The sequence below is a fragment of the Halichoeres trimaculatus genome, unplaced genomic scaffold, assembly GCF_033239565.1.
Source record: "Halichoeres trimaculatus isolate MK-OKI-2021-1 unplaced genomic scaffold, fHalTri1.1 fHalTri1_scaffold_3, whole genome shotgun sequence".
Lineage (NCBI taxonomy): Eukaryota > Metazoa > Chordata > Actinopteri > Labriformes > Labridae > Halichoeres > Halichoeres trimaculatus.
In genome coordinates, this window is record NW_027437181.1 from 15,483,719 (window position 1) to 15,497,259 (window position 13,541).

General features: G+C 38.3%; 1 protein-coding gene across 3 annotated transcripts in view; it reads right to left on the bottom strand.

Moving 5' to 3' along the window:
* The window catches only part of gpc6a (glypican 6a), a 257,930-nt gene that overhangs the window by 113,455 nt on the left and 130,934 nt on the right, over positions 1-13,541 (bottom strand). For all 3 annotated transcript variants that reach the window (XM_074666146.1, XM_074666145.1, XM_074666147.1), the window contains exon 2: positions 8,566-8,724. In XM_074666146.1, the coding sequence (XP_074522247.1) occupies positions 8,566-8,724 (159 nt within the window). The remainder of the gene's footprint in view (positions 1-8,565; positions 8,725-13,541) is intronic.

A 13,541-nucleotide genomic window follows, 5' to 3' on the forward strand; every position in this document is an offset into this window, starting at 1 on the left:
ATCATAGAGACTATGTCCATGTATTTTACAGCGTGTGCCTCTAGCACACTTGATTTCAAACAGTTCGGTGGAATCTCTTGCTTATGCCATGTCTTTTCGGCTACAATGACAGATGTGACACTGTCAGGCAAGAGATGCAAAAGCAGATAGTGCCCTCTGCAATTTAAAAAAATCCTAACATTTTGTCCTATCAATTTGAATCATCCTATTACACTAATTTGTATTTGTACAGCGAGGTATGATCACTTCCTTAAAGACAAAAAAACCCTGACACCATTGTTACATGTTTGAGGGTTCAGTGAACAGCTAAGCTGTGGTGATAGCAGAGCTTTTTCAGAAGCAGAGTCTAAATGTAAAAATAATTGCTTTCTCCTTCTACTGCAAAAATGTAATCTTAATCCTTATACTATCAATTTAATTTCTCTCACTGGACTCTATACAGCACCCTTATACATTTAAAAGAGGACACTTTATGCGCTTTGATGTTTCATTAATACTTATTTATAGGCTACAAAGTTAATGTAGAAATAGTTTCTTCTTGATGTATAAATCTGTAGTGTTCAGGGAGTTAAAAAGGAAAGAAGCCTGTTTTTAAGACAACATTACAATGTTATCATTCTTCTAGTTTTCCTTGAAAGATTTATTTGAATGGAGGGCAAACATTCATCAGAGACATTATTATTGAGATAATAAATAACATGTTGTTTCCTCGATTCTCAGTTTCCCTTTGTTATCTTAATAGGGTCAATATTTGGGGTGCACTGCTGACTGTGACTCAGCTCTCTCATTTTCTGTTAGCTTTTTTTTAAAGTTTTGTTATCTTTCTCTTTTTGTCTAAAACAGGACACAGTCTGTTACACAGGAACTGATCCACTGGCTTGAAGTGTGCATAAAAATGCGCTTCCTGCTTATCTTTCAAACATCAGACTAAGTTTTCTTTGTAACAGAACAACTGCAATGCCAAACAATCCATATCAACTATCAGGATTTATCTGATAACAAGCCAAGGACAACCACTTTCAGTTTCTTATTGTCTGTATATGACAGCAGAAAGATGGATTCCTTTATTGTCCATTAAAGTCTGATGAAACAAAATGTCTGATTCCTGAGGCATTTCACCTTGAAATGAAAATGTTACAGACAAAGAATGAGTGTGAAAGGCAGTAAAAGGAGTCATGTTTCTGCTCCATGTGTTTGCTGGCTTACACAGCCCACTAGGAGCTTGAGAATTTGCAGAGGGTGCAGATTAGAGAGAATGTGGTGTTGTGTTGGAGTCACTCTTAGTTTAAGTCTGTGTGAATAAGGGATGGCTGAAGTGAATGGGGGCCACTGTAGCTCTCTACGCTGAGCAGAGAAGCTCTACTGGGGCAGGATCAAAGAAGTCAGTCAACCAAGGCTGCTGCTCAACCCAGGCTTCAGTCAGCCAACCACACACACTAATCTCTGGTCGAGGTCTCGGCTGAAGAGCATCAACAAAACTGAACCTAATGAGCATAACATACAAGAAAAACAAATGGAAATACAACTGGTAATGCTGGAGATACAAATACAGCAAAGTCCTATCAGTAAATCCTGTAAACTCCCAAAAGATCCTCTATTGTTTTCAGCAACTCTGCAGAAATGTAGCTACAGCCACAGATATATTGTATAAAATCCCTTAAAAATAAATATATCTTTTATCCATCTGAGAAAATGATTCCATCTGCTATTGATTAATTTGCAAACAAGCTCTCTCTTGCTAAGAAAACATACACACAGATAAAGAAAAGAAGGAAAGGCTGAGATGGAATGGAATATTTGGAACACACAACGGCATTACTATCAAGGATTCTCAAACTCTCGATCAGCTGCTGTCATGAAAGAGACATAGAAAGGTGGGATGAAAAATATAAAGCCTGTGTTATATTTTAGGGTAATCTTATACAACATCTGGCAACCATTCATCTGTCCACCCTCAGCTGTGACTCATATGCTGAATAAGGTATTCAAACAGATGTAGCAGTGCAGCCATTGAGGGATAACATTTTATGATTTCACTGCATGTAATGCAAGTTGAATGACTGCATCTCAAAGTAAAGCACAGAAACAAAAAAGATATAGGTGACACAAAGTGACATGTTTGATGTTTTTCTCAACACCTTAACATAAGGTGAGCACTTCACAGGTGCAAGCCATTTTTAGCACAGTATTGGGTGTAACTCAGATATTATGTGCCGTCAATGTGTTAAAGAATTACAATTAAAACATAAAAGGAAATCTATTCCCGGGCAAACCTGTCCTGTACATAGACTACCCCCGTGCTGTCAAGTCAGCTTTAATAAAAGTAACTTTTTTTCAGTTTAGTCTCTTCCGTGTATTGGCAGTCAAATATTGGGTTGCTGTTTTCTGAACTTGTTTCTACTCATGTCTCTTTTCCTTGCTTCCTGTATAAGCCCCTCCCTTCACTGCCATAGCTAACCCTAATAAAGCAAAACTGGATGGTTTGTCCTACTGCAGGCTCCATACACAGCAATTTCTATGGTTAAATACTACTCACTTTCTCCCTGCAGTCCTCTACACAGTAACAGATAAGTAACAGACAACACGGTGTAAGGATTTATCAACAATCCCTGGGGCTGCACAGTGGCGCAACAGTTAGCGCTGCAGCCTCACAGCAAGAAGGTCACCGGTCTGCCTGGTGGGCTCGGTGGGCCTTTCTGTGTGGATGCATGTTTTCCCTTTGCATGTGTGGCTTCTCTCCGCGTAAATCCAGCTTTCTCTCACAATCCCAAAACATATTCATCAGATTAATTGGTAACTCCAAATTATCTGTAAGTGTGAGTGTGTGCATGAAAAGTTGTCTGTCTATGTGCAAGCTCTGTAATTGACCGGTGACCAGTCCAGGGTGTACCCCGCCTCTCACCCTAAGACAGATGGGATAGGCTTCTTCATCATCGATAACAGGATAAGTGGTATCAAAAATAGAAGGATGGAGCTTACATTGATTACACCCCCCAAAAAAATTATATATACAGGATTTTTTGTTGGACAATATCAAAATCAGGATTCTTTGTCAATTTTTTTTTTCAAATTCAAAATCTTCATTTCAGTCTTTGTTTATAAACTGGACAGGAAAAAAATAACCACTTTTCTCCAGCAGAGGGTGAAATGTTTTTCTCTGACTCACGTGGTGTGCATTTTGTGGGAAAATATGGCTCCTGGTGTAGTCTGTAGACAATATCATAATCTTTCAACTTTTCACATGGTCTGGTGTTAAAAAAGCAAAGTAAAAATCGCAGAAATCATAACTATCAAAGAATTGCAATTTAAATCGAATCAGCATCCCAAAAATTGTCAAAGAATCGGATTGCAAGACTAGCATATCGTCCCAGCCCTACCAGCTTAAGGCTTTTATTTGAAGAATCAAGTCTCTCCTTGAACCTGACAGCTTTTTTTTTCTGGTGAGATGTGACATAGCCTGGACTCACCAAGCGTTTAGAATGAATAACTAATAAAAACAACTTTAACAGCTTAAAGTAGCACCACTATAGTTAATTTGTGGGTCTCCTGCCATGTGCCATGTTCAGCTTTAACAAAATGTGATTCCCAGTGTCTGTCTATTGACTAATAAACTGTTTTCGTAATGCTGAAAGTAAGTAAGTGAGCAGACAAGAACTTACCACCACACCACCCTATAAAACATTCTGCATCCAACAGCTTCTGCTGTCAGACTCTAGACAAGAGTCAAAGACCAAGACACATTTGTACAGTACAGTGTCTGTCTAAGATTGACCTCATAAAAAGTTTTCTGGCAGAGCACCTGTTACTGGCTAGCATTGTGAGACAAGTGTATACTCTGTTGATAAAGTATCAACTTGCCTGCTTCAGATCAGCTTACAAGCCATGTCAGCCGTACTCCAAAGCTTTTTTCATCTACATTGCATTCAACCCCTTCACTTGTATTTAAGTTTTTACTGAACTTTTCAACCCCTTCACTCAAGAAAATGTGTGGATGAATGAGATCAACTTTCAGTTCCAAACACATGAGTGTTTTGATTGGTGAAACATTTCCACACCTGTAAAAAGTGGTTACGCTGCAAAAACTCTGGCTTCAGACCACAGATCAGAGAGATCTTAAAAAATTAAATAAAAACGACAGCTCCTGTAGCCACAAACCCCTGAATAGTGGTTTCAATCTGACATCACTTGACTGAGCATGAGGCACCTTTTATCATGGTTCATCCACCGCAATTAATCTTCCGCAGATGTGATGCAAGTCTCTCCCCTTCTACCCCTTTTCACCCACCCTGTGTCATTCTGTCTCTTTCTTGGTCTCCTTCTCTCAGTTTCCTCTCTCACACACATAAATATTGCAAATAGTCATCTCATTTCTTGTTCTTAATTTGAGTTACCTCAGGGCACCTCCAGTAATGTCTTCAGAGATTAATAAAACAAACCTTCTGGGTGTGAACCCCTATTGGGCGCATACACACACAAGAACAGAGTTGCAAAGTTGAATGTGAGTTTCTTTCTCCATAAACTGCATCAATAGGACTGAAATATGCCCAGACTTTAAGTCTCTCTGGGTGAATAAAAAGTCATACTAAGAGGTAGGGGAAAAAAAGACTCCTGAGCCAGATGATTGGACATTCAGAATACCCAAACTTTAATTCTGGTGTGCAACAGTCATTTATGGCTTCAGGATTGCTCAATAATGCATCAGAATCCACAAGCCTCAAGGGAAAGCAGTCAGTAATCAAAAAGTAAGTTAAGGTTTTCATAATAGGCCCTATAAATAACCAGGGACAGAAATGAGGACATGTAAAATTGATGAGGGATGAATCAAACCCCACGAGGTGGAGGGAGCCTAACACAAGACAAGGAATAGGATGTAGAGTGGACTGGCGGTGTGGGCATGTGTAGAAGATTAAATTGCATGTGTGATTTGTGTCACTACTGTTGCTTTAAAATTGTACAGTTAAATGGATACTTTTCTACAGGCCTCAGCTTTAAAATAGGACTATTAATGCAGTAATACACTGAGAACTTCAAGTTTTTACTGCACATTTCCAACAATCTGGCAACACTTACATAACCTGTGGCTACTAATTAAAAGTTTTACGAAGCTGAACCTTTTATGCTGCAAATATTGTTTTTTTCTGCCTAGTTTTGTTCATGACATTTCACAGAAAAGCTTTAAAGCCCTGCATGTGACAATTTCTCATGCAAGTGAATAGTGTAGTCTTTGTTATAATTTCATAAATTTCACACATTTTAAGAAGAGCTTCACTCGGAATAACCTCATTGTTATTGGTTGTCAGTGGGAGCATCGATGTGATGGAGCAGAGCCTGAATCTTTATTCTGCATGACTGACACGTTGGTTAGCTTTTTATTGGTGTTGCACATATTTACTGAGGCAATCACTCCTTTCTAGGTGAGAAAAACACCAGAAACAGATAAGTGACAGGGTGAAGAAGTGCAAAAAACACAAGACTTGATTCATAAAACATACTTAAAAGTATCGGCCTAAAACTGAAAGAAGCGTTCTTCACAATTATTTAAAATTGATAAAACCTTGTGCATGAACATCAGTGTGATTAGATGTTTGATACATGAATAACAGCTGTTACTATGTTGGTGTTACTTTTGTAAACTCAGCCTGCACCATGAATGATTAAGAGTTTTTTTGTTGTTGTTTAATTCTAAAGGTTTTCACTGGCTCACCTTCCACAATTTGCTTATTAACACAATAAATACATGAAAGTAATGAAGATAAGCTGATTAACGAGTGTTGGGTGCATGAAGCACTCATTACAGTGTGTCTGGTGTAACTTACAGAAAGTTTATGCTTATGCAAAATCAAAATGTCACTTGAAAATATATGCACACCTTTACTACATATTAATGTTTATTTAAACAGACAGAACTTGACAAATTTCCCTGCCTCCAAAATGTGCTGATACAGTGTAAAAGTTTGCTCATCAGTGCTCACATTTTAGAACTAATTTTGACTACAGAGCTCAAAAACTCTGCATGGGAAGTAGTGCACACCATTATTAGGCCATGTTTTTTGCATATGTAAAGTAAATGGATCTTCACCAAGTGTGCTTTTAGATATTAGACCTTGAGTTACTCAAACAGAAGCAAGTAAAGTGAACTATCTCAAAAGAAAATCTATATATTCTTTCAAAGTTTCTATAAATGTTTCCTTCTCTCAGAACAGATCTACACCCATACATTCAATTAAATCAACACACTGTAGCCCTGATGATAGTCAATTTCCTGATCTACAGGCGCAGATGATCCTGTCTGAAGATTGTGAATATCAAATTCCCTAAAAAGATCAGTTAACACCTGATAACATCATAGACAAGCGGATGCTAATATCTACAAAAAAAAGCTCCTCAGCACATTTCTTTAATTGATATTTGACCCCAAATAATCATGTATGTTATTTTCAAACTGTATTTGTGTGAATGAGTTAAAAGAAGCACAACCACTTAGTTTCTGCAATCGCTCCAGCTTAGTTTAAGTGAAAGAAATTATAAAGTAACATGACTTTTAGAAGTTGAGAATAATCTGTTGGAACAAGCACTCACAACAAAACTCCTACGCATTCTCTCAAAAATTCAAAAGACAGAGTGCTTCAGTTTCTTCATGTTTTCAGAAGAATCTTGAGCTCTCAAGAGCAGCTTCCGCTAATGACACTCTGCTGTGGTGGAGTCTTTTCAACAAAGTTTCGAAACAGACAGAAAAAAAAGGAGTGACTTTAAAACAAACTTATTTTGTTGACTTTGAGTGGACAGAATTCTCTTTATCAAGGTAAGGCTAGAAAAGCAACCTGTGAGAAACCACAAAAGTTAACAATTAAAGGTCATACAAAAGTAAACCATTTCTACAAAAGGCAAAGGGTATGTGAGATCAAATCTTTCACCAGTTCACTGGTCAAAGTTAAAAGAAAGCTTATTTTTGCCAGTGGAAGTAATAAAAATAGAACTCCCACTCTACTCCAGTTCTGGGGACACAGGTATTGTCCTCAGTTGACTGCTAAACTCACAGATGGATCATTGGACACTCCACAGTGATGAATAAAGGGGGAATAAAAAGCTATTCTTGACAGTTCTGGTCAATACAAATGTCCTTCTCTCCTAACCCGTGCGTACCCTCTCTGCTGGCGCTTCATTGCCAGTCTGTATCTCTCTTCACACCACATAAAGAGAGTAAGATTTTAGATCTTACAAATCCTTCAGTTTGCCAAGGACCACAAAAAAATGCTCTCATCAACAGTCACAAGAGCCTCTCTTTCACTGTGAAGTGCATTCCTGTTTCTTCATGAACTCACATGTTACTAACACTCAATCAAAGAAATCTAAGAGAAAAGGTTCTTAGACAGTTGAGTTTCAGGGAGTGATGAGTGCTTTTTTTCCCTGCTTTTTTTTTTTAAGAGCCAAATCTTGTGCAGCCAAAGAAAATATTTTCTTCTGATCAGCAACACACATCTAGAACACCTTGATCTTATACGCAGACTATAGAAAGACTTGTTAAGAGGGGCAGTGCACTGACTTCACACAGATAGCAATGCATTAAAGCAGCCTGAATACCTTTAAACATATTTCACCATATAGCCACTGATGCTGTCTTATCTATCGCTAAATTGAACAGGAATCTTGACACAAGGCACCTGCATGTTAAGAAAGGCTCTCTCAGTCAATCAGAAACCCATGGTGTAATAATGATGATAGCTTCCGGACAGAGTTGTAAGTGAATGAGCATTTTGGTTAGAATAGTTAATTCAATAATATATTGACATATCAACCATCAACAATATTCAAACATACATCTGACATTTTCAGTACTGCGCGTCTACACACGTTCCACTGGGGTACAGATTCTCTATGTCAGAAGAGGGAATAGAGTCTTTGGTTATTCTGACTTTGCTTTCCTACATTACTAAAGTCATATCAGTGATCAAACACTGACAGTGCACAGGTGTATAGGACTCTGAGTCAGGTAATAAAGAGTTAAACTTAAATTGTGTCATCACCTAGCTCACTGTCTAACTCTTAAAACACACAGACAGAAACTTGCTGTGTTCACACGTCAGCTCACTCGGGCATCACTCTGACTTCTTATGAGGGTGCTGTCAGGTTAAAGTCAGTTTAAAGTCCAGGTCAGTGGATTTCAAGATTTTCACTCTGACATGCAGCTCCTCCTGGGTAATTTCCAAACACTTTCAGGTTTGCAGTGCATGTATAGAAAGAGAGTGAGTGTGTGTCAGATGTGCATTACATTACAACCTGTTAAACCCCCCACAGTGGATGTATGTGTGAGCAGCTTGAATGGCATGTTGCATTAAGAGCCTTTAGTGGTTTGAAGATGAGGGAGACTCTGTATAAGTGCAGCCCATTTACCATTGGAAGTAGTCCTAGTGACTATCAGAGGTGCATTAGAGGTCTATCTTTAGAAATATAACAGCAGCACTTGTGTGAAATATCTTCATTACAGGTGAATGTCTGGGTGAAAGTTTATATGTCACTCACTTTATGCATAAAAGATACAGATTTAAAAAAAAACTTGTGGCTTACCGTCAAACTTTTTATGCCTCGAGACAAACGTTGTCCTCATATTGCGGCTGCTCTCCTCCACCAAGATCTCAAACTCCTGTTTGCTCTGCTGGTGGAGTTTGTCCTCCATCTCCGATGTGCAGCAGGTGTATCCCTGAGGACAGACACGCAGGTGCTCACCTGAGGGAGGCAGAGACAGAGAGAGACGTTTTTACACACATCACTGCCACAGGATACGCTTTTCAAAAGGCAGAGCTGAGACTTTGATCAAAACTCTCCTGTGATTTTGGAACTCTCATCAGTGAGGCTATCAAAGAGGAACAGAGCGTAACAAATGGCGAAGGATAATATTTGTCAGTAACCTGTTACCGTGTGAAACAGAGAGTATCTCAGATAAAGCAGTGAATTCACCTCATAGAGGAATTTATTTATGTCACAGTTCAGAGCACTGACAGCACTGGAGCTCATCTACTTAATCAGTGTTACACACATCAACCTTTACAGTCAGTTTACAGGGGCGAAGCTAAATCATAGGCTTTAACCAAAGTGGAACCAAGGTTTCACAAATCAAAGGTAAAATTTCAATTTATGAGCAATTTCACCATTCAACAAACCAAGCAGTTACCATCAGTTTCATGTGGAGTTTCTGACCTTTGATGAACTGATGTTTTATTTCCACTCTGATTTAGTCTTTTAGAAACTTCTGGTGTTGATATAATGCCCTGCAGCAGCCGAAGGCTATAATTTTTCACCAGCTAGTCACTGACTGTAGCTTTTGGGGTTTGGTGCTCTACAAAGGAGGGCACAATGGTTTTCAAAAGAGCCTATTCTTACTCCATAAACTGCAGAATGTGACTACAAAGAAAAAAAGATCAACCAAAATGTTACATGTGCAAAAATCTATTAACGTTTATATGTTTGTTTGTTTTTTATCTATTGCTGTCAACATTTTTTGTATTATTTTTCAAGTTGCATGCCTTTGTTTATGAAACCTGCCATACAGTGTATTAGCTGTATTCAGCTGAGGCAAATTTTAAAGAAACATTTTCATTGGACTGTTTATGAACTACTCCTACAACATTTCAGAACACTAAAATCTATTTTTTAAGATAAGTTTGATAAAAGGCAGGTCTGTTACAAATAGCTCAAAGGAGAGGATTACCTCCCCTTGTCCTGCATACAGCTTTGGAAAAATGTTAAATGTTACTTTAAAACTGGAAACAATTTTTATCTACTTTACTGGTGTTATTAGAGTTAAGGTTACATGATGTTAACAGGAAGCACAAAGGATTGAATGGTAGAGTGCTGGTTATGTCTGTAAATTGTCTCTTACAGAAAAAAAAAAATGAATAAAGTGATGTTGAACAGAACCTTGGACACAGGCGTCTTCGTACATGATGTGATGTGCGGTTAAAGATGTCATTCACAAAGGAAAACACTTCTGTATGAAATATGTCCGGTAAATATGTGTCAGTGTGTTAAGAGACATGTTTATCCAGGGTCAGTTACATCCTTTTCTTCAAAACAGTCTCAACAAGCTGAGTGGCTACACATAAGACATATCAAATTGATTTACAGCTTCACAGAATAATCAAATGTTTACTTTCTTCATTGAAATAGGATGTCAAAGTGTAAATGTGAGCAAAGACTGTCTGTATGATTCAGAAACAGAAGTTTTGGATCTCTTAGAGAGTACTAAATAATTTGTCAAATTTGGAGAGTTCACCAGAGTGCAGTAGTCATTATTTATAGTATGAGAAAAAGTAAAATTATATCTCTCTGGCTACAGTCTTCCCTTTGGAAAGACAACAATCAGTAAAGTCCCTCACACATCTGAAAACTCCCTCATTAAAATAGAAGGGGTTCCTGACATCAAATCACATCTGTGGATTCTTCTCTGTGTGGGGAGGAGAGTAAAGGAACATGAGCCACATAAAGAAATAAGGAAAAATATTCTGAAGTCTGATGAAATGAAAAAAAAAACCAGTTTGACAGATATGATGCATGCCACACTATCTGACAGAAACCAGACTTGACCCATCATGCATTTCACACATTCTATGAAGGCAGTGTTGCCATGCAGGTGGGCTTTCCTTCTATTAGGGGCTGAGACGTGAGAGATCGGAGGGACAGATAAGACTCAGATACACACACTCCTGGGGCAAACAGAAGTAAGAGCTGAAGACCCGTGGTTAAGACATCCCCTGAAGGGGGTTTAGGAGGAGAGGGACAATTCTGTGAGTGACCCAGCAATATCAAGACTTAGTCTGAATGATAATCTGATATCTGCGAGCAACTTCTCACACAGTAAACTAAACCAAGGGCTGCTTAATTAAATTACACAAACAAAACATAGACACCAAAGTTGCTCCTTTAACAGATTTGACTTTGTGCTGAATGGCAGAAACAATCTCCTTTAAATGTATTATAAATTCTTAAGAAATAAGAGCAATGCAGAATGTCCTGCATGCCAAATAAGACTACAGCCAAAAATTGTTGTACTGCAACGAGATGTCTACTTCAATCCAAACAGTTTGAATCTATAAATTTTGCTGTTGTGGTAGGATTAACATTAAACTAGAACTTCCTCACTCAGCTCTCCATCTTCTCTGGGCTAGAGGCAAAAGTTACAGCCTTTAAAACTGCTACTATCATCACCACCGCTCATGGTTTCAGTTATGACTTGTAACCTACAGTTGCACTCACCTGCTCCACCACCATCGTAACAACTGCTGGACATAATCCAGAGTGAAAATATCTATGTTGTTTGGCATTCTAAATTAGTATGCTAATGGTATCTAATGTTTTAGGCACATTGTTTACCAGTATGATGTTAATGGAAACAAGCATCTTAGCCCCATCTTGTCTTGGAGGCAAATAGAAGCTAAACTCTGGAACTTTCTTTTGGGGATTAATATGACATGATGTGATCAGTTTTTCTCTGGTGTGGCTCAAATAAGTGGAAGCTAATAACCACTGTCAAGGGGTTTTGACAATTCAGAATCAAGTATGTTATCCAGCTGTAAGATCAATGAGAAAACCAGGTACTAAGTATAGCAGATGCCAGACTGGCTATCAGCTCTAGGTTTATAGATGTGATTGTCTATTTCTTGTACATTTATAATAAGTTAAATCACACAGTCTGGTTTTGGATCATTTGATAATTTTATAAAGTAATAAAAAAGGACAAGGTCTAATCATGTTATTTTTTTTCTAAGTATTCAAATAAGGAGAAGATTTGGGTTAAACTATGACATCTGTAAAGCAGAAAAGAACTGGCAAACAGTCTCTGTGGTTTAAAATATGTCATAGTATCAAACTGAATTTTTTGCCAAAAATAAAGAAAAAATACACCAACACAATGTTAGTGCTTACTTTTGATTTAATTAATCTAAAATTTCAGCTTCCAATCAGAGGACAAGGACCCCGACATGCTACTAGTTATGATCTGACATATTTTCTTTCCACCCTCAGATTAAGAAACAATTTTTGAATCTTTTCTTTTTCCCACTCCTTTGCAATTTGACTTGAAGTTGTTGTGAGCCCATAACTCAGTCATGGCAGCTTGTGAGAGGGACTCACGAGTCTGAAGATGGGATCCACAACCAACAAACAGGGATTGAGGTTTCAGTTACTGTGAAAACAGTCACTGGTCATAATGTGTACTTTCATCTGTTTGTCTTGTCTCTTAGGCAGCACTATGTGCAAGACGAACAAAGTTTTTGCTTAAAAAAGGAAGCAGTTGTGCAAATTCCCGGGAAATTCATTTCAAGTCTTTGCCTTGTTATAACTCGTACAAACACGGCTGTTCAGGAGGACCGTAAAATCATGCATACTGGCTTTATTATTTCTCACTGCTTCTGTTCATCTGGGAGCATCAGACATCATTATCCTAGGTTTAAACAAAAAAAAAGAAACTGTCCAGCAGTCACATGAAAGGTTTGTGGTTTGTGGGCTTCTTTTCCCCACAGTGCTACCTGTTAACTTTTAAAAAGAGAAAGATGAAACGTCTGTCGCTGCCCCAGTGGTGGGTTGGTGCAGATAGACCCAGACTGTGGGGCTTTTTGAAGGATCATTCTCTGCAGAGCGGGCACTGGCAGGCTCGCTGGTGTTCAGCATGCATATACAGTAAGCTATGGAGGAGCCCGGCCTGGATAATGAAAGGAGGATGCAGCATGTACGTGCTGGCACTCTCAAACATGCTTAATCCTTAATCAGTCTTTAGAGAGACTACAGCTACAGTAATGAGGTGCACCATCAACAGCTCAACACAAACCTATTGTCTCTGGGGTGATGCACAGGCCTCCTGGCCACAGAGATCAAACCTAGAGGAACAACAAAATGAGCTGAAATGAAAGTGTCAATTTGTGTTTGTTGATTCTATCAGGCTTCTTTGTTTCTCCGCTAAATGACAGTGTTGTAATCTGTTAGCAATGCAACAGCACTCCTCAGCTGTCACACTTGATTTACACATTGTGTAGATGTAAAGCTGAGTGATAGGCTTTCATTCAATGCTGCTTTCAGTTCAGCTCATGCCCGCAGAGAAAACAATATTGTGCATTGTACAGAGCCAGTGGTAAGTGTAGTATAGTGGTTATATTTTATTAACTTGTTTTTCCTTTCACTTTAGTTTATGTCAGTTTGTGTTGCGTCAGCTTTGCTCACACTGAACTCTGAGACACAGTAGTATTTAAGCACCAGTGAGGTGGAACGTGGTCTATCACAGTTTGTTTTTAAAGGAAGATGTTTACATTGAGAGGCTGACTTGGGATTTGATTTAACTGGCATGCATCAGCTGGTTTGGAAATGTCTAAAGAATAAATAAATAGATAAAACATCCAGATTTCAATGATTTTCCCTAAAATCTAAAATAGCAGCCCCCTAAACGATGCCCAGGTAAGCAATTTGCAGAGTAAAAGTATGTTATTGAGCATTATTATGATAAACCATGTCAGAAAAAATAACATTCTTTCAGTGCATTAGGAAGCCCTGTGACA